This window comes from Physcomitrium patens, chromosome 15 (assembly GCF_059467195.1).
Source record: "Physcomitrium patens ecotype Gransden chromosome 15, ASM5946719v1, whole genome shotgun sequence".
Taxonomy (NCBI): Eukaryota; Viridiplantae; Streptophyta; class Bryopsida; order Funariales; family Funariaceae; genus Physcomitrium; species Physcomitrium patens.
In genome coordinates this window covers 11588466-11615795 of record NC_143424.1, presented here as the reverse complement: position 1 = coordinate 11615795, position 27330 = coordinate 11588466, and the positions used below count along the sequence as shown (strand labels likewise).

General features: G+C 30.0%; 1 protein-coding gene across 1 annotated transcript; it reads left to right on the top strand.

Moving 5' to 3' along the window:
* Window positions 1–875: 875 nt before the first annotated feature.
* Window positions 876–3977, top strand: LOC112292012 (uncharacterized). The gene is made up of 4 exons (XM_024540084.3): window positions 876–1595; window positions 1931–2929; window positions 3066–3113; window positions 3253–3977. The coding sequence occupies exons 1-4, from the start codon at window positions 1338–1340 to the stop codon at window positions 3640–3642; spliced, it is 1695 nt and encodes a 564-aa protein (XP_024395852.1). The 5' UTR covers window positions 876–1337; the 3' UTR covers window positions 3643–3977.
* The last annotated feature ends 23353 nt before the right edge of the window (window positions 3978–27330 follow it).

The window sequence follows — 27330 nt, the reverse complement described above, 5'->3', positions numbered from 1 at the left end:
TTTATTAGTTCTATATGAATTAAAATCATTGCATTTGCTTCAAGTATGTATATATATATATATATATATATATACATTAAAGCTCAATTACCTATGACCATGAATTTATTTAATACATATATTATATTAATATATTTTTTTATAATATTTTTTTAAAATAAAAATACTATAAATACATAAATATTTAAATTTCGGCAAATTTTTTATATATTTAATCATGTGATGAATAAAAATAATCTAATAATAAAATATTATTTCTATGTCCATCCAAACAAATTTTCTTTAAATACGCCACATTGTATGTACACATTAATACCATTCTATCCTACACAAAAGATACACATGCATACTCAAGTGAACAAAAAAATAATTAAAGTATAATAAAATAACATAAAAGACATGAGATTTCAATTGGTTATGTTTTGGCTTTTTATGTGATGCAACATGTTATTCCTGGAAATGATATGTCTCACTTTAAACAGCATTTCATTTGAAGTAAACTAATTTTAAAGAAACTTCATGTTTGATATTTTTGTGATTAAATTATTACATATTTTAAAGTTTTTGCAACAATCACTTAAAAACACACAATCAAATCTTCAAAAACACTTTGTTGGTACAAGTAGTGGTTACTCAACACCATGTTTGACATTCCCTCAAAAAAAAATACAAAAAGAAATTTAACATATCTTTCCAAACAGCCGTTTTTCACTCCTAAAAAAAAATATACAAAACCTTCATACCGACACGAAAAACCCTTTTCACACCTGACCCAGCGATGTCTAGGGGTTTAAGGCGACAGAATTGTGGCGCCGCGGTAGTGGGAGGCGAAGGCGCCTAGAGCACCTGTCACCGTGTCGCAGCGGAGGTGCTGGAGCCTCCTCGTGTCCTCGTCCTCGTTGTTTTTGTCGACGTCGTTCCTGCGTCTTTCTTGCTGTTTGCAGGAACACGGATCGATCGATCGATGTTTGCATCGAAATCACGTCAAATCTCGTCGCATGGCATCAAGCTCGCTTCTCACAGGAACGCTCAATCTCCCGGAAACAATGAATTACGACAAGTCATGGTGCTGCGCAGGGCGATCGTGTCAGGAGGCTCCACAGCCATGTACCAGAACCAGAACCAGAGCCAGGGAGTGCCTTTTTTGCAGTTACTAGTAGTGTCAATGCAAGCTCTCACAGCAGGCAACGGATTGTTAGTTTAGAAGCGACGCGTCCGAGCGACGCTTCGCGAGGGGGAGTTGCCTTTCTTGTCTCGCGCCGGTAGCCACCGCCACAACTGCACACCATCGTTCTACTTGGTGGTGGTGGTGGGAGGAGGAGGAAGAGGAAGCAGGGATGGCAGGGAAGGGAGGCGAGCGTAAGGAGGGAGGGGAGGTGAAGAAGGTGAGGAAGGGGAGTGTGCAGAGCTGGGATAGTAGAGAGAGTAGCGACGTGTCGGAATCGGAGGACGAGGGCAGCGGTGAGTACCGGCGTGGGGGTTACCACGCTGTGCGCATTGGCGACTGGTTTCACAATGGTCGGTATGTTGTGCACCGGAAGCTTGGATGGGGGCACTTTTCTACTGTCTGGCTTGCTTGGGACACGCATGGCAAGGTGCGCTATGGTCGTGTGCTGTTTTCCATTGCCCTGGGCTGATTGCACTGGTGATTGGTGCTCTTTGTGGAAGGCAGTTTGGAGTCTGTGAGCGTTTAGGGTTTGTGTGTGTGTGTGTGTTGCAACGGCATACAAGGTGGTGGATTTTAGGATCACGTGGTTTACAGGAAACGGGAGTGCTATGCAAGGCAAGACCTGCGTCTGAGCTGTGAGGTTTATGGGTATCGTAGTTTTTGTCATGGCGCGTGACAGGAGAGGATGCGTTTGTGGATGTGTGGGATGAGGATTCAACTGGAGAGTGATCTGATGATTGAATGTGTCTGTGTGGAGTGCAGAAATATGTGGCTCTGAAAGTTCAAAAGAGTGCACAACATTACACGGAAGCGGCGCAAGATGAGATTACAATATTGAAGCAGATTGCGGAAGGTGACCCTGGGGACTGTAGGGGAGTGGTGAAATTGTTAGACCACTTTAAGCATACGGGTCCGAATGGAACACATGTGTGCATGGTTTTTGAATACCTAGGGGACAATCTTCTGACGCTCATTAAAGCGTACAATTACAGGGGTTTACCGCTGCACATGGTGAAGCAGCTTGCAAGGGAAATTTTGATAGGCCTTGATTACCTGCACCGGCAGCTCTCCATCATCCACACTGACTTGAAGCCTGAAAATGTTCTACTATTCTCTCCATTGGATCCCACCAAGGATCCTCGTAATTCCGATTATGTACCGCCGGTGTTCCCAAGTCCTGGTGAAAAACCGCAGACTCCTTCCCGCGTAGACAAGGCACCTCCTCCAAGTCTTTCTAAGAATCAGAAGAAAAAGGCGAAAAGAAATGCAAAGAAAGCAAGTGGGAATGGCAACGATAGGGAAAGAGAAAATGCTGACATGGATTCGCGCGTGTCGAAGTTGGAAAAGGAAGAACTGCACAATTTTGCCCAAGAACTTGCAGAGACCATAAATGCAACAGACGGGTTGCGTGGTGGAAAGGATGGTAGTGGAGATGTTTGCGACGAGCAATCAAATGCAAAAGAAGAAGATCCTCCAAGTGTCAGCGATGCACCCAAAAGTGGACGCATTTCGTCTCTGTCAGAGGACTTGAGCAGACTGGATTTGCGATGTAAAATAGTGGATTTGGGGAATGCTTGTTGGACCTATAAGCAATTTACTGCTGATATTCAAACGCGGCAGTATCGATGTCCAGAAGTTCTGCTGGGTTCAAAATATTCCACTCCAGCTGACATATGGTCATTTGCGTGTATTGTTTTTGAGCTGGCCACTGGAGACGTCCTTTTTGATCCCCGAAGTGGAGATGACTTTGACAGAGATGAGGTGAGTCTTCGAATTTAGATGTCTTCGGTTAGTGACGTGTAGCCCCTTTGAAGCAGGGGTCCTTTTGATTTTGTGCACTGTAATCTGAGTCGGCATGAGACTTTCTCTAAGCTATGGCGCTCGTTTATATTCGCAGGATCATTTAGCGCTTATGATGGAATTATTGGGTCGTATGCCACGCAAGGTTCGTTTCTTCTCTTTACTTCTGACTACCTCTCTTCTTCTGCTCAGAGCTGCATCAGCGTTATTTCTACAGCGATCATATAATTGAAGGCACCATCTCATTTTCTTCCTGTCTGATAAAAATCAATTTGATTTTGCAGGTTGCTTTATCAGGGAGGCATTCCCGTGACTATTTTAACCGGCATGGAGACCTGCGGCACATTCGAAGATTACAGTATTGGCCTTTGGACAACGTGTTAATAGAGAAATACGATTTTTCCGAGCAAGATGCACAGGAGTTCGCTGATTTTTTAGTGCCATTACTGGATTTCAATCCTGACAAACGGCCCACTGCTGGTCCATGCCTCCAGCATTCGTGGTTGGGTTCAGTATCTCTTCCGGCGTATGGGGAGTGGATTGGAGACTGTGATGCTGTGCAAGAAGGGCTTCGTAATATTGCATTAGCTGATGGTGTCGTAGAAGCTACCTCTAATGGCATTAAGTCGAAGAAGCAGCTAGTGCGGAATGAAGGTAGTCATTCCAAGAAATAGTCTGTTAATTAGTATTATGGGTTTAATCAGTGCTCGTTGTACATGAGATTTTGTTCTGGCACTCACTTTCAGCATATCCCGCTTCTTCTCAGCTGCATTTTTCGGTGGCCTATGAAGGGCATCTAATCGAAGCATCTTGTATTGTGACACTTGTAGCTGCTTTTTCTCTGCTCAGAAAGGAAGCTATTTTTAAGAAGTTACTTGATAATGGTCTTATTAGCAGGAGTGACCTTTTACTTTTTAGGTAGAGTGTCGATCATGCCTGGCAAATTGGGCTCGTGATGTATTAGATTACCATCAGATAATGAGAACGAGTTCTTTTTTCTTTTTTCTTTTTTCTTTCTGTTTTTTCCTATTTTTTGGTGAAAGGGGTAGCTGCCCATCTATTTCTTGCTCATATACCTCAGCTCACGTTTCGCTTTTGTCATTCCTTTCCCAGCTTCTTGCATTAACGCCACAAGAACTTCTCTGACAAAAACTTGTTGGGGCTTTCATGAGCAGTGTATTCGAAGTGGTAACGATGTTTTGCTTGATGCTAGCAGCATTGCATGTTCTTTGCAGAAAACAGCTTTCAAAACCCTGAACACACATAGAAAGCCTAGTGTGGTTTAAACATCTTTATAACGATAGGGATTTCTAGTGATAACATAGGATCTCCTCAGACCAGAAGATAAATCCAGGTTTGATCTAGTTTAGCCACTCCAATACCAGCTGTTTAATAGCCCATGGAATTGGGTTTTATTTCAAGTGCAGAGCTAACTGAACCTAACTCTAGCAGGGATGGTTTCTGTGATACAAGCTGATGATGTTGAAAGGATAAGCAGAGGTTTAATACTAAAACCTGGTGCCATCTATATGAAGTCATAGAGGCCAATCAATCATTGTACAGAATGAAACTGATGAAGGGCTGCCTTAGATCACCTAGTAGTTGAGCAGAAGGGAGTTGAAGAAGAGATGGAGCAGCAACTGGCAATGCAAGACTATCTTTGCTGTGGCTGTTTGCACATGCTGTCATATTGATGGAACAGGGGTTTTTGGAGACGGTGTGATTGCTGCTGCATGGACAGGATATCAAATAACCTAATAAGGTGGTTGTTATCAGAAGCATGTGGTCTGCATGTTCTTGGGATTTGATCATTTTGTGAACATCTGAACCCACTTCAGTGCAGTACTGGAAAGAGGGGGTCAGACATTCAGTGATGGAGAGAGGGATGGGGAATTGCCAAAATTTGCTTTGACCCAACTGACACAACAGTAGGTATCATTGGTAACCTTTATCTGAATTCACTGCGCTCTAATCTACACCCAGAGCATTGTGAGCCATGTGATGATAAAGATGTGAATACCCAACAGGACAGTGTATGTTAAACAAAGTGAAAGCAAACAAATGATGAAAGATAGGAAAGAAAGAAGAGATGGGTATATATGAGGTTGGTGTTGGGAGTTGTCTCCCAAGACTTCTACACACTTCCTTGTCCACAAAATGGGACACACATCATCAATGCACTGGCTATCTTCTGAATTGTGAAGAAACCCCCCCTCAATTTGGTGTAACTGTGGTTTCTGGCATCCATCAGAAGGGTGCACTGTTTGGGCTAGAACAAGTATCCTTCTGCAAAACTTCACAAAAAAGAAAAAAGAAAAAACAGAAACAGAAATGCAGATCAGCCTGAGGCATTTGTGTGTACACACTGCTTTTGCCAGGTCTGTGTGAATGACACAAAGCTGCACTTTAAAATGACTGCCCGTGTGAGTTCAATAATGGAGAACACAACCAAGATTTATTTATTTATTGAATATACATTTAAAATAAATAAAAAATAAACCAAAAAAAATAATACTGAAGGTATGTAAAAAAAGGGAGTATAAAACTCATACCATTCATCCTAAAAATGTAAGCAAAGAAGAACAAAAAAAAAAAAAAAAAAAAAAAAACACATAACTCATCAGTGCCACCCACAATCAACAACACCTATTCCACAATGAACTCTTCAATGCTTCCAACCTTTCAATGTATGAGTGGACAACTCTTTTCACTACCTTCTTCTTATCCCTTCCTTCCTTCTTCCTATTAAAATTATTTCATTCATGCACTGGTCCATGAATCTTTCACTTCCCTTCTTCCTGTGGCTTCTGATTGTTTGTGTACCAATAGAGTCCCCCCCTTGGGTGTCAACAACAGGCATGATCAGGTGGGGACCGAAAAAACAGTAAACAAACAGAGGCTGCTGAGTCTGCACATCCTACCCCCTTTCCTCCATAAATGCAACCCAACATGAACTGTATGTAGTGAATAGCTGTCAGTCTTTATTGCTGCTTCTGCTTCTTGCTTGCTTGCTTGCTCCTCGCTTTGCAATGTAAGCTTCATCTCACAAACACAGGGAACAAAAGGGGGCTTGAGAAAAAGGTCTATTCTGCAGTGTTCCCTGATTTTTGATCAGGTTTTAAATTTGATGGTTTTAATAAGATTCTTAGTTCTTGCAAATTCATGATTAATCTCCAAAAAATATAATCATATTGTACTAATTTTACATTGAAGGAAATAGTATTGCACTACTTTACCAACTAAAATTTACTTTATTACTGTATCCTAGATCCATATAAATTCTTAAAGTTTCAGATCACATCCAGAGTCTGTAAAAACTATTGCAAAGTTACACTCTTCACTTGATGAACTTAGTTTAGTTTGTTGAAACTGTGATCAAATCAAATCTTTTACCTCATCAGTGTACACAACAAAGATTATGTCATGTCATAGTTCAGACTATTGAGGTTCTGCTTGTATATATAATTATTCAATTAATCCAGGTGGAACTTTACCACCTCTTAAATAAATGAAGTATTTAACGACTACCTTTGTTCTGATTTTGGTCCTTGTTTAGTAATTTACAATACACACTAAACTTAATGCAGTATGTAGAATTACTTTGTATGTGACTACATATAATGTTTTAATTGTCAATAAAACATGAGAATTTCAATTCAAGAAATGATGTGTCAATTCAAACATATCCCAAGTGACAATATTTTTTATATATATATATAAAAGTGGGAATTGTTAAATTGACCCATGCATTTACTAAATCAACCATCGTTATCATCCATCCATTCGCCCTCATCCATCCATCCGACCAACCTTCCCTGCACTGTCTCCTCATTCTAGACTGTTCTAGATACTTCCACCCAGCCATGGAGTAGGGGCTCGATCACCGTGATCCCTTCCAAAAGCCTCCTCGAATGGTTTCTTCTGACAGGGAGGCTACCAAGCAACGCGGGCTTCCGGGCACTTATTCCCGACCCGGGTCATCTGAGGTGGGAGTCCACCTCATCGTGACCTTCCACCTGGATGTGCCACGCAGGCAAGCATCCCCGCTGACGTGGACCTCTCATGGCCACAAGCTCACTCACTGTCTTGGTTTGTCCTCTGATTTACCAGCACTTCCCATTTGATTCTTGGTAAAAAAAAAAAAAAAGAAAAAAAAAGAAAGAAAGAAAGAAAGAAAGAGGATCATGTCGTCAAAAAGGCAAAAAGCTTCTGAAAAAAGGTCATACATTTACCTCTTTGATACTTCCACACAATCAGGTTTTGTGTGGTATTGAAAAAAAAGAAAAATAAAGAAAACCCTTCCATTTTCGTTAGTGGTAAATAAAGTTTATTTTATTTTTATTAAAGTCGTTGTGTTTAAACCAACTGTATTCTTATTCAGAAATGGTTGTAGAATATGTGAGTTGGAGTTTCTACCTTCTTTATGATTTTGAAACATTTAGTAAATTTAAGTCTTCTTTTAAAAAAAAAAGAAAAAAAAACTTTTGAGGATTGCTGATTCTTTTTGGTTGTTAAGTATATAAGAAGACTTTCACATATGTATGTGAGACTTGAATTGGATCAAAACTAGATTAAAATGGATACAGGTGTTTGTACAAGTGAGAATTTAGTGGGTTAGAAGTTTTCTCAAAGAGTGTAAGAAAACATTCACCAAAATAAATTAGCATGGTATTTTTGGTAAAATGCCAATGGTTGAATAATTGACAAATCAATTATTGAATTTATCATTACCATAATTATTTATTTTTTTCATATGGATACAAATTGTGTGAAATATATTTTTAATAAAAATAAATTGAATTTAAAAGTATCATTGTAAGAAATATAAGCATGTCATTTATTTTAAGAATTACACATGTATTTTTATTGCAAGAAAAAACAATAAACCAATAAATCTTTTAGTATTCCTACTAGTAACAACCTAGAGATGCCTTCACACTAAAAAATTAAAAAAATATTGAAGAAGTTAAAATTAAAAATTAGAAAACATAAAAACATATACATACATGCATGATTTGTTTCCAAGATATTATCAAAGTGTCAATATTTTAGAATACATAATAAATCAAATTAAAATTTATAAATTTATATATTTAATATAAATAATTATTTGATGAATAATAATTAATTAAAATAATTGATAATACTGATATTTATCAAGTAAAATATGTCTACAAAATAGTCTATGTGTCCTTTGAGATCCTTTTAGAATATTTTACACAATTTTTTTTTTTTTTTTTTTTTTTTTTTGAAAAATTCTTTAAAAAAGATCTTTTTGATTTACTTACCATTCATTTTGTCATAGATATACTATATAAGAGACCAAATAAGAAGTTGAATAAAAGAGTTTCAACAAGAAATTAGTAAGGACTTGATTAAACCAGATGGATGTAAGAGCAGCACGAAGAGAGGTGAGCTAGAGCTCTAAAAGATGTGTTGCCAAGATTAAGGATTTTCTCAGCCTTGACTCTAATATATATAGGTATAAGGAAGTTTTTTACAAAGTTTCTATGTTGCTTGAAGACAAAGTAATCCTAGGAAGGTTCTTGAGAAGTTTTTATATCCTAGTAGTAGCTTCATAGAGAAGTCATCCTAAAATAAATTTAGATTTTTGAAGATAGCATCAATAAAACTTGTATACCTTTTGTAGTACATTAACTATATTTTTTGCAAGTTCCCATATAAACTCATTTATATTATAGCTGTGCTAATGAATAAAATATTTCAACTTCATTCTTCTTTGGTAAGAATCAAGGACCTTTTCCACCTCATATTTCACATGTTTATCTATTTCAATGTAAGGTCATGATGATTGTATCTTTGTAGAATAGTTGATTTTGAATAAGCTTCTTAGAGAGAAACATGAAGGATTGGATGTACCTTCATGGATGTGGGTAGTTTCAATTAATAAGCCATCGGATTGATTTGCTTTAAAATACAAAATGATTCAGATCTTTAGTAGTCCAACTAATTGCAAAGTTGATTACTCTTGATATTTTGTCAAAGAAGCCATACTTTCTCTCTAACTTGAAAAGCAATGGATTTTTTTCTAATTTTTTTTTGAAGATGCTTTACAAAAATCTTGATGTATTTGGAGCTTCAAAGTTGTCTGAAGCTATGATAATTGTTTTGTAAGGTTTTTAGCTCCTGATTTTTTTTTATCATTTATTGTATCTAAAAAATTAATCTTTGGATGGTAATCACAATTAGAGTAAAATGGTGTTTGCTAAGTCAAAGTATGAAAAGTATTATTATTATTATCAAACTATGCTATTATATTACATAAAGACTTGCTTAAAAATATATTGGTGTCGTATTAAGTGAGGTCTTACTTGAGAATGCACTAGGCACTTGGTGTCATATACATACATATTTACCCTGATAATTTTCTAGATAATAAGAATAGATAAAAGTAAGTCAAAGTAGATAAATATGATAATATCTTGTGAAAAGCTTCTTAGAAGCTTTATAGACACTGCTTTGTCTTTATACATGTCTATAGGTGATTAATAGGTTGAAAACTTGGCCAATAAAGAGGCCACGTGTTGACATGTTGACCGCTTATAGTACAAGTTGGACATATGGTGCACATCTAAGAAACTTAACTTGTAAATTAGACATGTGTCTTGCAAGTTGGACGCATATTAAAGGTCCTATAGCATGTCGCCATATAATTCTTAGTTAAGTAATACATATAAAGGCAAGAGTGAGGCCTTCCTAACTCTTGTCAATTCTTTTTAGTCTAATTTCAAGAGTCTTATGTTTTTTAGTCTTTGTCAATAGTCATTCCAATTCTTCTTTGAATATACATAATTTCTTCTATTTTGTCACTTTCTTTTTGATACAAATTCCACAAATTTATGTATCTTCTTTTAGTTTGTGTCTTTGACAGATTGACAAGAATACATATATAATATTAGAGTTTTTTTCTTTCTTGATTAAGAGTAGATTACATCTTTCTCTTCATAAGACATAAGCATATTAGAAGTTGCGGATTATTCTCTTTTAAATTGATATTGTTTCTATTTTTTTTTTCTTGATTCTTGAGTATTGTATTTTAAGAAAATATTTTTTATTTTATTTTATTTTATTTTGTTGTGCCAGCATGGCAAAGCTTGCTAAAATGAAGAGTGCAATGGCTCAAATATAAGAGCAAATGAGAGAATTAATACTTGCAATGCAATAATTGAGTCTAATACTACAAGGAGCAACAAGATTATTAGACAATGAAGTTATGGAGATGATTGGAGTTGCTTCAACATCTATACTAAGCTATACTACTTCTCCTACAATAGAACATCTTTTAAGTTTCAAGGAACCAAAAATTGGATTGCCTGAGAAGTTTGATGGTACAAGATCTAAGTTTTGAGGATTCATCAATCAAGTACAACTGGTGATTGAACTACAACCTCAAAGTTATTCAACTCAAGGATCACAAGTTAGGTTTATTGAAATATTATTTTTAGATTCTGCTTTATCATGGTTTTTATCATTTTTTGAATGACATGATCTAATATTGGATAATTTGGAAGCATTCTTAGCAAAGTTTTGATCTATGTATAAAAAACATGATGCAATCCATATTGCAACCAATAAGCTTCATATCTTGCAAGAAAGAAATCAATCAATGACATTATATGCTTTACAATTTTGACAATTAGCAACACATATCAAGTAGGATGATGCAACACTCATTAGCCAATTTCTCTACAGATTACAATATAAAGTAAAGAAATTGAAACTCAATTTACTTGATCTTCAAACATTGAGTCAAGTAATTGTTTTTGGTGTGAAATGTAATAATCAAATTTTTATATTTTGATTGAAGAATCGCACAAGGAAACCTCAATATTATTACAATTCAATGACAACACCAATGATTTTTTAATCTAAACTTTTGAAAGTAGAAGACATGCAAATTGATGCAGTATGTTTTAAACTTCTTATCAAATAAGAAAAGACTTCTTGTCATAAAGAAGGACTATGTTTATATTATAGAGAAGTCAAGCTCAGTGCTCAATATTTTCTAAAGAAATGACACAACTACAAAATAAAGAGTATTGCTATCAAAGATGGAAGTATGTTAGAAAAAAAATTTGTTTAGTTAGAATAGGGACCTTACATCTAGAATCTTATATAATTCCTAATAAAGGTCCTATTCTCTCTTCAAAATCTTCTCCTTATTTTACAATAGATGTATATTTAGGATCTAATAATCACAAAGACTTTGCTTTAATAGATTCAAGAGCTTCACCTTATTTCTTTAAATGAAGAATTTATTAAAAGTCATAATATACAGCTAGTATGAAAAACTAAACTTATACACATAGAAATCATAGATGATCGTTTGTTATCTTTAGGAGATGTTACTCATAAAACACTTTCTATAGATGTAGTAATAAATGGTCATAATAGTCACGTAGTTTTTAATATAATTAGATCTCCATCTAATCTAGTCATTTTAGGTTTTTTGTGGCTAGAAAAATATAATCTTATGATAGATTGGATTTCTTGTAAACTTGATTTTTTTTCAAACATCATTAAGAGTTTTTCTACTCCAATAAAAAGCCATGAGACTAGTATAGCCAAATCTGTACTTGTAGATGCAAAAGCTTTTTTTGCATGTTGCAAAAGAAGGATTACCTTTTGTTATTTATATTACATCCATTTTAAATGATAGAAAGTTTTCAAGTGAAATTCGAAGTAAATATCAAGATTTTAAAGATGTTTTTGAGAGAAAGAATGTATATATTTTTTTAAAGTATCTTCCATATGATTGCTCAATCGATCTTAAAGAAAGAACTAAGTTGCCATTTGGTCCATTCACTAGTTTATCACAAGATGAGTTGGTTGAACTTAAGAAGTACATTGATGAGAACTTGGCCAAGAATTTCATACACCATTCAAAATCTCATATAGGAGCTCCTATCTTATTTGTGAAGAAAAAAGATGGATCATTGCAAATATATAAAGATTATTGAGAATTCAATAAGATTACTATAAAAATTAGATATCCTTTGCTTTTGATATCTTGACTTTTTAATCAATTAAATCAAGCTAAAATCTATACAAAAATAGATCTACAAGGAATATACAATCTAGTATACATTAAAGAAGGAGATGAATGAAAGTCTACATTTCGTACAAGGTATGGACACTTTGAATATAATATCATACCTTTTGGACTCAAAAATATACCAATTATTTTTCAACATCTTATGAATGATGTTTTTTGTGAGTTTCTAGATGATCTTGTTGTTTTTTTATTTATACAACATTTTTATCTACTCTAAGAACACAAAAAAATATGAAATTCATGTTTGTTGTATATTACAAAAACTTAGAGATGTAAGATTGTACTCCAAAATAAAAAAAAAAGTATGTATTCCACACTACTTAAGTTGACTTCTTAGGATACATCATTTCAAACAATGGTCTAATGATGTATCCTAAAAGAATTTACATAATCATAGATTAGAAGATTTTAAAAATAATAAGACATGTATAATGCTTTTTGAAATTTGCTAATTACTATCAGATCTTTATCAAGAATTTTTCTCAAGTTGCAGTGCTATCTACATGCTTAACTTATAAAGACAAACTAGAGTGAAGTAAAGAAGCAAAAGCATCATTTAAAGCTTTGAAGAGAGTTTTTTTTTTTTTTTTTTTTTTTTTTTTTTTGTATCAATCTTACATTCTATCAACTTCTTTAAAGTATTTTTTATGGAGACAAATGCATCTGAATTTGCATTGGATGCAGTCTTGTCACAAATAGGAGTAGATAAAAAACTTCATCAAGAAGTTTTTTATTCAAGAAAATTTTCAGCAGTCAAGATTAATTATGAAATCCATAACAAGGAACTGCTTGCGATCATGGATCCTTTTCAAGAGTGGCATCATTATTTAGAAGGCGCTTCAAGTCCAATCATTGTATATATGGATCAGAAGAATCTGAAATATTTCATGTCAGCACATGTTTTGAATCGTCGCCATGCTTGTTGAAGCATGTCTTTGTCAAGATTTGAGTGCAATATCACTTATTGGCCAAGAAAACAACAAGGTTTGTTTAATATCTTTTTTAGACATTCTTATCTTATACCAAAAGAAGGAACAACAATTTTTGACCAATAAAAGATAATTTTATTGAAACTAGAATAATTTCATTTCTAAGCAATGAAATCAACATTGACTATTGATTTGACTTTTTTTAAGCAAATTCAAGAAAGTATGTGCTTAGACCTTCTTATTCATGATATTAAAAATAATTCATCTTTGTCTTAAGTTACTTTCAAGTTTGAGTTTAAGGAGAATCTATTCTATTTTGAAAGACACTTATATATTTTAGAAGGAAAAGTACGATTATGTGCTCTTGAAGCTTGTCACAATTTCTTTGTAGTAAGATATTTTATATATAATAAGACTTTGGAGGTATATCCAAAGATTTTTGGTGGCCTCAAATATAGAATGCTATTAAAGAATTTGTACAGACATGTGATATTTGTTCAAGATTAAAAACTCTTCATTATCAATCTTATAGACTCCTTCAACCATTATCTATATCAGAACAATTATGGTCTTTTGTCTCTATAGATTTTATCACTGATCTTCCAATTTCAAGTTCATATGATTCCATATTCATAATTGTAGATCGTTTCACTAAGATGGCATATTTTGTACCATGTAAAAAATCTATCACAAGTGAAGAAACATCTAAACTCTTTATTGACAATATCTATCACCACTATGGATTATGAAGGGATATTATATCAAACAGAGGAACATAATTTTTATCAAGTTTTTGGAGAATTCTTTTCAAGATATTGAAGGTGGATATAAAACTATCTTCGACTTTCTATCTTCAAATTGATGGCCAAATATAATGGATAAATCAAGTTTTAGAGCAGTATTTGAAGTATACTATCAATTAACAATAAGATGATTGGACAACTCTTTTGCTTTTGGCATAGTTTTCTTACAATAATTCAATACATTCTTCTATTCAACAAACACCTTTTTTTGCTAATTATGATTATCATCCATAATTTGATACTTTTGACTTTTCAAATGTTGATAATTTTGCGGCAAAAGATGTGACAAATCGATTGTCAGAGCTACATGCAACAATAAAGACACAATTAAAAGAAGCTCAAGAATAAAAAAAAACCAATGTAGATGCATATTGCAAGGAATAACTTCAATTTATTGTAGGAAATAAGGTATGGTTACTTTGTCATAATATTAAAATTATTTATCTTTGTAACAAGCTAGATTATTATAGGCTTGGACCATTTTTCATTTGTGAATAAATCAATCCAATTGCTTATTGATTACATCTACTGGAGTCTATGAAAATCCATCATGTGTCTTTACTTGAGCCATACAAGACAATGGATATACAAAGAAGGAGACAAATGCCACCACCTCTTATAGAAGTGGACAATAATAAAAAATTTGAGGTAAAAGAAGTCTTAGAATCAAGGTGGCACCAAAATAGGTTAGAATACCTGGTACATTGGCATGGATATGACATTAATGAACGTACATGATAGCCATCTAAGAATCTAGCAAATCCATCAAGTTAAAGCTTTTCATTAACAACATCCATCAAAATCAAGATGAAGAGTGAAATTTTTTTTTGCTATAAAGCAAAGTAAGTCCAATGGAGATTTCATTTTATCTTGTATCATTGTTTCTTTGGATTTTTTAATGCTTAGGAGATGAAAAATCAACAACCAACATATTCAACTCAAGAGCTATAATTTACTAAGCTATGAAACAAGACATTGTGACTATTACAACCTTCAAGACGGCAAAATTGAGATGAAGATCCTCAAGAATGATATGTTCTTCCTCAAATAAATGGCAAGATATAACACGTTTGGTACCACAACCTTAGAAAGAACTTTTGGTATTTAGTGATATTTTTGGAAGTAAGAACCACTCCTCTTGGTATTATTAATGTTTTGTTTAAAAGAAGTTATGAAGGCCTCAATAATGATCAAATATCAAGGTGGTCTTCTCACCCTAGTATGAGATACTATCGATGGTTGAAAGGACCTATCAACTACCTTCAAAGGGAACAAAGATCAGAGTATGTAGTAAATACAATTTGGTACATCTTGGACTTTATCAACATGTAATCACCGCTTCTTGTGGAACTTGTCCCTAGAAATGGGGATAATATTATAGACATACATATTCACTCTAATAATTATTTAGATAATAAGAATAGATAAAAGTAAATCAAAGTAGATAAATATGATAATATCTTGTGAAAAGCTTTCTAAAAGCTTCATAGACACTGCTTTACCTTTATACATATCTATAGGTGATTAATAGGTTGAAAACTTGGCCAACAAGGAGACCACGTGTAGACATGTTGACCGCTTGTAGTACAAGTTGGACATATGGTGTACACCTAGGAAACTTGTCTTACAAATTAAACATGAGTCTTACAAGTTGGATGCATATTAGAGGTCCTATAGCATGTTGCCACATAGTTCTTAGTAAAGTAGTATATATAGAGGCAAGAGTGAGGCCTTCCTAATTCTTGTCAACTCCTTTCTTGCTTTTAGTCTATTTTCAAGAGTCTTATGTTTTTTAGTCTTTGACAATAGCCATTCTAATTTTTCCTTGAATATACATAATTTCTTCTATTTTGTCATTTTTTTTTATATAGATTCCACAAGTTTATGTATTGGCTTTCAATTTGTATTGTTGATACTTGATTGTAGAAGGTAGAATAGAAATTATAACAATAAATTAATAATTCTAATAGAATATTAAATAAATTCTAATTAAATCTTAATAATATTAAGTAAGCTTTAAATAAATTCAAAATAAATCTTAGAGAAATTACAAAAGAAACAATAAGAAATTTTAAAAGAATTTAAAAGAAATCCACAATAAACCTTAAAAGAATTCCTAAAAAATCTTAAAGAAATATTAGAATAATCACAAATATATCTTAAATAAATCTTAGTTAAGTCCTAATTTAATCCTAATTAAAATTCTAATGGACTTCATTCAAATCCTAGGCCAAATCCTAAACTCTAAACAAACCTTAATTCCTAAATCCTAAATCTTAAGCAAATTCTAAATCCTAAATTCTAAGCAAATTCTAAATCCTAAATTCTAAGCAAATCCTAAATCCTAAATTCTAAGCAAATTCTAAATCCTAAATTCTAAGCAAATCCTAAATCCTAAAATCTAAGAAAATCTTAAATTCTAAATTCTAAACAAATCCTAAATCCTAAACCTTAAGAAAATCCTAAATTAAATCTTAAATCCTAGTCCAAACCTAAATCCTAAACCAAACTCTAATCAAAACCTAACTAATGCAACCTAATTTTAGTATAATTTAGAACCTTAATATCTATCAATTAAACCATTGATCTTTCTTAAAATTTTATATATTCTCAAAAACTAAATTAATAATAAGCACATAAAATTTAAAAATAATCGTACTTACATAATAGAAGGATAATCCTAATATTTGCTCGGATGTTGGCTGGCCTTCTACTCCAATCTAAATATTGGACTCCATGCCAATATCTCCTTTTTAAGCTATTTAATTGTTTTCAAATTTTTCATGTGAGTAGAAAATCAAATCTATTATCCTCATACATAAATTTCACTTCAATCCAATTGGTAGATTGTTAAAGATCTTAGAAGTCCTAACTCCCTTAAAAGTCCAATTTTAAGACCTCAACCTACTTGAAATTCAATAACCTTCAATTAAACTATTTGATCAAGCTCAAAATTATAATATGTACTTTAAATAACTATTTATATAAGTCTTCAAAATTTGAATTATAGATCTACTACCAAATTTACGAAATTCTTCAAAACATAATACTGTTTTTATTTCACAAATTCTAAAATCACCTAAAACAAATGTGACTTTGTAAAGCTCTTACAAAGTTTTTACACACTCAAATTATTCAAAATTAACATCCAAAGAAACTTTATTAAGTTTTCTCTCAAATTCCATTCTTTGATCTACAAAAGAATGCTAGAATTGCCATAGATATGTGGTTTTGTGCATTGAGGTCTGATTTCAACCTAGGTTGATTATTTGTCCTCTTTGGACATCAATATTTGGTAATTTGAGGTAATTTTTGCTTAAACCTATTGGTAACTCTCCTTTGAATATGTCTATATTAATTATTTATCTTATTTACTTTAATTTGAAACATTTATGCCCCTACAAAGCAAATAGAAGCCCCTTCTCTAAAAGATAGCATTAAGACTAAATTTTTATTACCTTTCTATTATTTATTCTTGTTCTTCTACCACAGCTTTCTACTAAATTCTTCTATAACAACATCCACATTTTTATTTTTTACCATATAGTCATGATACTATACTACATTGGGCACTTGGCTGTAAAAGGTAGAAAGAAATTGTAACAACAAGATCCTAAAAATTCTCATAGAATCTTAAATAAATTCCAATTAAATATTAATAATACTAATTAAACCTTATATAAATCCAAAAGAAATCTTAAAAAAATTACATAAGAAATATGAAAAAAATCCTAAAAAAATATTAGAGAAAGCTTAAATAAATATTAAATAAATTTTAACCAAATCCTATTTTAATCGTAATTGAAATCCTAATGAACCTTTACTAAAACTTAGATCAAACCTTAACTAAATCCTAAATCTTAAAACCTAAATCAAATCTTAGACAAATCCTATGTTCTAAATAAATGCTAAATCTTAAATCAAATCTTAAAAAAATTCTAAATCCTAAGTTTTAAAAAATCCTAAATCCTAAGCTCTTAACAAATCCTAAGATCTAAAAAAATTCTAAATCCTAAACAAGTTCTAAATTCTAAATCACAAATAAACCCTAAATTCTAAGCCCTAAAAAAATCTTAAATCCTAAACCAAATCTTAGACAAATCCTAAATTATAAGTTCTAAATGAATCCTAAATCCTAAATCAAATTCTAGAAAAATCTTAAATCTTAAAAAAAAAAAAAAAAAAAAAAAACCTCAATATCTATTGATTAAACCATTGATCTTGCTTAAAAATTTACACACCTTTTAATCTCTTAGTTAAAAACAAGTAAAACAAACTTGAAGATAATTGCACTTATCAAATGGAAGAAAAATCCTAAAATCCACTCGAGTGTAGGCTGACTTCCTACTCTAATCTAGATGTTGAACTTCTAGCTCCAATATCTGATATTTGAACTATTAATTTTCTTCCAAAATTTACTTAAACTATTAAAAATCAAATCTAGTCTCTACAGAAGAAGTATTTCACTTCAATCCAATTGATAGATTATTAAAGATCTTGAAAATACTTACTGACCATCAAACTCCAATTTTTGAGACCTCAATCCATAAAAACTTTTACACACTTTGATCTAACTATTCAATTTGCTTTAAATTTATAATATATATCAAGTACAACTTTATCCACCAATTTAAGAAATTACATCTATAGATCTACTGCAAAACTCTCAAAATTATCTAAAATATTAATCATTTTTTATTTTATAAAAATCCAAATCATCCAAAACAACTTTCGCTTTCTAAAGCCCTTACAAAGTCATTACAAATCCAAATATAAAAAAAATAATATTCATAAAAATTCTATCAAGTTTACTTTCAAATCCCACTCTTTAATCTACCAAAGAACCTTGGACTCAATGTAGGTACATGGTTTTGTGCCTCAAGGTCTGATTTTGATCCATATTGACTACCGGTCTTCTTTAGATATCAATTCTTAGCTTCTTGACGTAAATTTTGCTAAAATCTACTCTTAACTCCCTCCTACACATTCTTATATTATTTTATTTTCCAATCCACTTTGATTTGCTTTATTTATTGCCCTACAAAGTAAATAGAAGCTTATTTTGTCAAAAAGCAGCAATAATATCCTTTAGTTTTACTATCTTTTGACTATTTTCTATATTCTAAGATAATTTGCTATAATATTTTAAAATAAATGTTTTATAATATAATATTTTCTTTTCTCTTTTATTCATTAGTTGTGTTACATCATAACAATGCTAAAGATAATATGAGGTTTAATCTTCTTGTTGATAATTAGTGGTACATTGTAAATACTAATCCAAAATTTAGTTGTCTTATTTTAATTGACCATAAATTTAAATATGAAAGGAAAAAGAAAGTTTGATATCTACCTTTAATATCTCAAAAAAGAATTTTCAAAAATTTGATATAAATTGAGGTCCTCAATCAAAAATGATGTCATCAAGTAGGCCATGATATCATTATATATATATATATATTGTCAAAAACAAGCTTTGCCATTTCTTCTCAAAAAATTACCTTTTTGCATGAAACAAAATATACCATCTTATAAGTCAATCTATAACAATAGAGATGACATCAAATATAGTTGATGGCAAATGATTAGTGATACTAAAAACCATGGTTGCTTTAGAATTGATAATGGATGTAGAAGTCTATAAGGACAATGACAAGAATTTTTAGATCTTGAATAGATGTCAAATCATAAGAAAAAATCTTTTATGGACTTTTATATTTGAGGCCATTTAAAATCTTAAGACATAAGCTTTAATATTTTGTTAAATCCAAAATATCTTGTAGTAGGAAAATCATAAAAAAATTAAAAAATATAAAGTTTCATCAATTCTTTTGGAATATATAAATGATCTTCACAATACAAAAGATCTTCTATAAATTTGAACTTATCATTGTCAAAGTACTACTTGATATTATAAAATAATGAATATTTAGTTGAATAATTACACTAATTGATTCAAGTTTTAATGCAAAGTGAGAAGCATCAATCTTCAAATAGAAGGCCTTTGTGAAATCAAAATACATTAAGATTGGAATTGTAATAAAAATTGCCTTCAAATCTTCAAAAGCCCTTTGTGCTTATGATCTCCATTTCAATATGTCTTTGGATGTCAATTGAGTGAAAGGAGCAATAACTTGAAAATAATTCTTGATAAATATCTAATAGAAATTAAAAAAATCCAAAGAAATAATATACATCCCATATTATCTTTGAAGTTTTTCATTCTATTATAGCTTGAATTTTCTTTGGATCTATCAACATGCCTTCATTGAATATAATATATTCAAAAAAATTCACTTTAAGCTTATGGAATATATATTTCTTCAATTTAGTATATAATCTAATATCTTGTAACTTTTACAAGACTAATCTCATATATTTTTTATATGATTCAAATGTCTTGGAGTAGATTAAGATCTCATTAAGATAGCATATAATAAATTTATCTAAAAATTCTTGAAAAACATCATTCATCAAATGTTGGAATATAGCTAGAGCATTTGTCAATCCAAAAGAGATGACATTATATTCAAAAATTTTGCATCTTGTCAAAAATGTTGTCTTTTATTTATCTCTTTTTTTAATCAGCTCTATATTATATGGTATTGTATGGCATGGTTTACAATCTCAAAATAAATGGAATATCTAGTTATAGAAAGTTTAGTTTGAACTTATTGGCTATACTTTAATAAATGATTTATTCTATCTTAAACTTATATATAAAGTCTTAGCTTCCAAAAATCTCTTTATTTTGCTTAAAAACTCAAATATAATTAAATAATTTTAATATATATATCCCCTTAAGCTTTACTGTAAAAAAAAAAAATAATAATAATTTGCTACCAATCTTTTGGTATCTTAGTAACCCTAGCAAGTCCTTCAAACTCTAATTTACAAGCACCCAAGCACTATTTTCTTCATATCTTAAAATTCCAAAACTTAAATATTACAAAATTTGTGCACAAAATTTATTAACATGATTATACATATTCTTAGAATTTTTTGGCCAAAATCTTGTCAAATTACTCAAGATATAGCTTAAAACATAACTACTAGTAAATCGGATTATTTATTATCCTTAGATTGTAAGCGCTAACTTTAACTTCTTATAAATCCTTCAATTTAGCTTAAAATTCATCAAGAAATACACAAAAAGTATAGCCAAAAAAATTCTCTCTTTTATTGCAATTGCCGATCCTTCATTACTTTTTGAATGCATGCATTATATCAAAAAGAGTGACAATAGATACAAAACCCATGCTCTAACTTTGAGTATCTAGATCTTTTTCACAAAAACTCCAAATCATCCAAAATTTGCACCAAAACCATAATCAAAATCCTGAACTTGCTAATTCTGGCCTTTAAAGTTCAAATGGATTTAGAAGAGTAATCCTAATTCCTAATAAGGCATTGAACAACCTCCTTGAAGCCCATTAGTCATGCTTTTTGGCCAATAGGAATAGAAATTTTCATCGTCTATTTCCATTCATTCATATAGATATCATAAATATTTTTTTTCTACCAAGATTCCTCTCTAATATTTTTTTTAATAATATTTATATAATATATGTCCTAAAAATCAAATAAAAGAAACAAAATAAGACTTTAAGGGTCACCAATGTCTAACAAATGTGACTTTAAATATATAAAATTATTATCAATATAAAATAAACTTTAATAATAGCCCTTTTAAACAAATCATATTTTATAACTAAGTAAAATCTAATAATATGGCTCTTATCATATTATATAATAAATTATATATTAAATATTTATAAATATTATTTTTACATAGTAGCCAAATCACAACACAATAGCACTACAAAGATCTATTTTGATGTAGATCTTAGCTTGACCAAGTTACTCCAAAAGCCTTGATATTAATGGTAATGGATAACAATTTTTTAACATTATTTTATTGAGGCTGTAATAATTAACATACATTTCTAAAGATTCAACTTTTTTCTTTACAAAAAATATTGATATACCTACTAGAGATTTGAAATGCTAAATAAAATTCTTTGTAAGATTTTTGACAATATAATCCTTCAATGTCAATTTTTTTTTTTTTTATTTTTTTATTTTTTTATAGGTTGTAGATTGGACCAAATGGTGGTTGAATTCCTTCTTGAAGATCAATGGCACAATCTTATGGCTAATAATTCAGCAATATGTGAGTATTTTTTTTCAAATTTATCTTAAAACTCCTTATATTTCTTAGAAACAACTACTAGCAAGCTTGTTTCTTCTTAAGCTGGAGTTGCTTAAATGATAAATAGTATTTTTTTCTTAGCGGTCTTCATAAAAGTCTTTGTTCTAAGAAATAAGAGCTTTATTATTGATGACTTCTTGATAAGTTTTTCTTGAAGAGTTTTATAAAAAATTTAACCTTATGAAACCTCCAATCTATAAAAAGTTTATATCTTTTCAACTACAAAATTCCTAGAATGATAAGATTAGATAGAATTTTAAGAATATTAAATACTATTTTATTACTATGGCCCTCAAATGATATTTTTAGTGATATGGTCTCTTGAATAATATTGCTTGAATATAAAAGTCGACCATCTATTATTTCTATATGTACTAATTTTGACTTCTATATTAAATTTTTTTTATGAAGTCAAAAAAATTCTTTATCTAAAATGCAAGCAAATGCTCTTGAATCTAATAAGGCATTTATTTGAAGTTTTATAGGCCAAGATATAAAAACATAGTAAAATAATGGACAAATTGAATAATGAGAGAGGAACCTTGATGAATTTGAGGTGTTGGAATGTCCACCCACATAGTTCCTACTATGACTAAGCTTCTTTATTTTTATGAACAATCGTACTTTTAATCGTGGTTGTATATTCTTTCTTAAGATAGTTTCTAGATTTGTGGCCTTTTTTTCTATAATACAAGCATAGGTCTTATACAAATTGATGTTTTTTCTTCTCTACTATAAAAGATTTGAAGCATAACACATCAATTTGCATATCTTAAGCTTTAAAATATGAAAATAATGTATGTTTTGAAAAAAAAAGTACAAATTTCTAATATGATGTTTTATTTAAGTTCACTAACATTGATCTTGATGACATTAAAACAATCAATTATTGCACTTTACCATTTTGGTGATAGCTTCATTGAATCTTTAAAAATCAAATAATGATAGTAATAGATCCTTCATATTATCCTTTTACATCCAATAGAATTGGATATGTATTACAAATCAATTGCATAAAATCAGATGCATAAATTGATATAGAATGTGTTCCTTAATATAAAGAGCAAATCTTTATTGTCACCCATTGGACCTTATCATATTCTCCAAATACTTCCACAAATGCTTTTAAAAAATCTTCAAAGTTACTGTGATTGAAAATGTCTCTTCAAATAAATAATTAAAGTACGATAAGTCTTATTTTGTGATTAAATTTCTAACTAAATCAATCTACAACTCCTCTATTAGATAGTACTTAAGTTGTAAAAAAACCATCAGTCAAATTTAATTAATAAATCCTCAAAATTTAGAGTGTGTATTATCAATCTTTTTTAAAAGATTAATACAAGGCTTCTTATGTTATTGAATAAGTGAATTTTTTTGTTGAGATATACATGCCATTGCCTCATTGTATATAGAAATTGAAGAAAATAATTGCATTACAAATTGAACTTCTCTAAGTCTTCCATCACTATAAAATCTTGTAAAAAATCTCTCAATTTTAGGAGTTCTACAAGATAAAGCATTCAATGTATTCATAATAATATCTAATTTGGACTTAAAAGACTCAGCTATACTAATATCTTCACTTTTAGCTAAGTTGAAAGATAAAAATAGAATTTCTAAATAATATTAATTTAAAAGATGATACTCTATAATTTCTTAAGTGCTTAGATGCTTTCAAGAAGAAAGATAATTCATTCTTTATTAAAAAAGATCAAGCTCTAATATTGATAAGAAGATAGTCTTGACAAACTGTCACAGATATACTATACATGATATCAAACAAGAAATTGAACAACAAAAATTTATCAAGAAGTTAAAAAAGACTTGATTAAATCAAATGAGTATAAGATGAATACCAAAAAAAGTAAATTGGAGTTCCAAGAAATGTATTGTCAAGAATAAAGATCCCTTTAACCTTGACTCTAATATATACTAGATATTAAGAAGTTTCTCGAGAAGTTCATGTATTGTTTGAAGTCTAAGTAATTTTTTAAGGATATAAACTTCAAATAACTAAAAGATCAATATGCTCTTGTATCATTCAAAAAGACTAAAAATCACTCAAAGATAGTAATTTATTGAATTAGAATGGCTATTACTAAAGACAAAAAAATTTCAATGTCTTGAAATAAGACCAAAGACTAAAAAGGTATTAATAAGAATAAAGAAGGCTTTACTTTTGACTCCATATATATTATCTAACTAAGAGCAATGTGGCAATGTTCTATAGGACCTCCAACACATATTCACTTTGCTTGATATATGTCTTAACTTATAAAGCAAGTTATCTATATGTATACCATATGGTTAGCTTGTTCCACAAGTTATTAATATGTATGACATATGGCTAACTTGTTGATTAAGTATTTAGCCTATCAATTAACTATAAAGATGTATGAAGTCAAAGAAGCATTAATGAAGCTTTTAAGAAGTTTTTTTTAAAAGATATTATGAAATAAATATATTTTTATTTATCTTTACTTAATCATATAGATAATTATTAGAGTAAATATGTATGTTTATGACATTATTCTTCCTTTTAAGAACAAGTTCCACAAGAAGTAATCATCATATGTTGATAAATTTCAAGATGTAATAAATTATGTTTGTCACATACTCTAATTTTTATTATTTTTAAAGATGATTGATAGATCTTCTCAACCATCAATAATATCCCATATCATGGTAAGAAGACCACTATGTTATTTGATTGTTGTTGAGACCTAAATAACTCCTTTTAAATAAAATATTTAAAATAATGTCATGAGTTGTTCTTATTTCTAATAAAATCATGAAATATTGGAAGTTTCTTCCAAGGTTATGATAAAAACTTGTTGTATCTTGCCATCTATTTGAAAAATGACATGCCACTCTTAAGAATCTTCATCTTATTTACATCGTCTTAAAAGTTGAAACAATTATAATGTGTCATCTGATAAGTCCAGAAGCAATAATTTCTAAGTTGGATTTGCTAGTTGTTGATTCTCTAAATTTTTAGTATCACAAATATATAGAAGCTACAAACAAGAGTATAAGATAGAATGATATCTTATATAGATCTTTTTTCTTTTATAGAAAAGATTTCTTATTCTTTATCTTGCTTTTGATGGATATTACTGATGAAAAGCATCAATCATATACAAGATTCTTTACTAGCTCCCATATATATTTATTAATATCAAATTCATAACAATGAATAAGTTATTTTAATCTATTTTGGCACCACCTTGAATCTAAGACTTCTTCAACCTCAATTTTTTTATTATTATCTACTTCTATAAGAGGAGGTGGTATTTGTCTTCTTCTTAAGTTATTCACTATCTTATATGGCTCAAAAAGAGACATGTAAAATACAAGATGGATCTTCATAGACTTTGGTAGATGTAATTGATAAGCAATAGGATTGACTTATTCACAAATAAAAAAAGATTTAAACCTATAATAGTCTAACTTGTCACAAGTACAAATAGTCTTTATATTACAATAAAATAACCATATCATATTATCCACGTTGAAATGTGGTTGCTCTTTGCAATAAGCACGTGCATTAATCTTTTTTAATTCTTGAACTTCCTTTAATTATGCCTTAATTATTGCATATAGCTCTGATTAATAATTTTTTTAATCTTTTATTATATGATTATGAACTTTTAAAAAGTCAAAAGTATCAAGTTGTGGATAATAACCATAATTGGCAAAGAATGATATTTATTGAGTAGAAGAACATGCTAAATTATTGTATGCAAACTCTGCCAATGGCAAAAAAAATTGTTTAATCATCTTAATGATAGTTGATATTATACTTCAAATATTACTCCAAATCTTCATTTGCTTTTTTTTTTGTCTATCAATTTGACAATAAAAAGCCAAAGAGAGCTTTTTATCTACTTTTATAAATATTAAAAATATTTTTTAATATCTTAATACAAATTGAGTCTTCTTATCAAATATAATATCTTTGGATAATCCATAATAATAATAGGTGTTGTGAAAAAAAAATTTAGCTATTTCTTCACTTATAATAGATTTCGTATATGATACAATATATGCCATTTTGATAAATCATCTACTATTATAAATATAAAATCATACAAACTTGAGACTAGAAGATTTGTGATGAAATCTATAGAAATAGAAAACCATGGTTGTTCTAAAATTGATAATGGTTGAAGAAGTCGATAAGATCAATAACAAGGAATTTTGGATCTTGAATAAATATCACATGACTATATAGTCTTTTACTACCTTCTATATTTGAAGCCACCAATAATCTCTAAATATTAGCTCTAAAATCTTCTAATATCCAAAATATTTAATTCTTAGAAAGTCGTGATAAGTTTAAAAAATACATAATTATACTTTTTTTTTTAGAGTATATAATCATCTCTCAAAATAGAATAGATTATTTATTAACTCTAACTTAAAAGTATTATGAGAATTAAAAGAATTATTTTTAATATTATAAATAAAAAGATCAAAGGACATATTTGATTGAACTTCCTAAAAATAAATTGAAACAATAGTTAAGGTTGATTTTATTGCTCAAAGGTGAAAATACTCTTGTTTTAAGAAATTATTCTTTGTTAATCAAAAAATATACATTCTTCTTTTGGTATAAGATAAGAATATCTAAAATAAATATCTAATGAAAGTTATTATTTTTTAAATCAATAAGTGATTTAAAATCAAATCTTGATAAAAAAACTTGCTCCAATAGATTTAACAACAATTCATAAGATGTATCAAAATGAAGTACTTGAGGTTCTTGTGATTTGTATATATAATGATTGGATTTGAAGTGCCTTCTAGATAATAATGCCATTCTTAAAATGAATCCATGATTGTAAAAAGCTCTTTTTTATAGATCTCATAGTTGATCTCAATTGCTCAAAATTTCTTAGAATGAATAGCTTTCAAGTGGAACTTATCATCTACTTCTATTTGTAACAAAATAATTCTGATAATCAAGTCTAATGCATTTATTTCTATTAAAAATGCTTTAAAGTAGTCTATGAAATATAAAATTAATATAAAAATAAATATTATCTTTAAGGCTTTAAAAGATGCTTCAACTTCTTTGGTCTACTCAAGTGTGACTTTACATGTCAGATGTACAAGAGGAACTATAACTTGAAGAAATTTTTTGATGAAGATTTTATAATAATTAAAAATTTTCAAAAATAATTATATATTTTTTACTATTTTTAGAATATTTTAATCTATAATAGTCAAAATTTGTTTAGAATCCATCATAAGACCATGGTTTGAAATGATGTATCCTAAAAATTCAACATGATTAATATAATATATACTATTTCCATCTTAGCATATAATCTTGT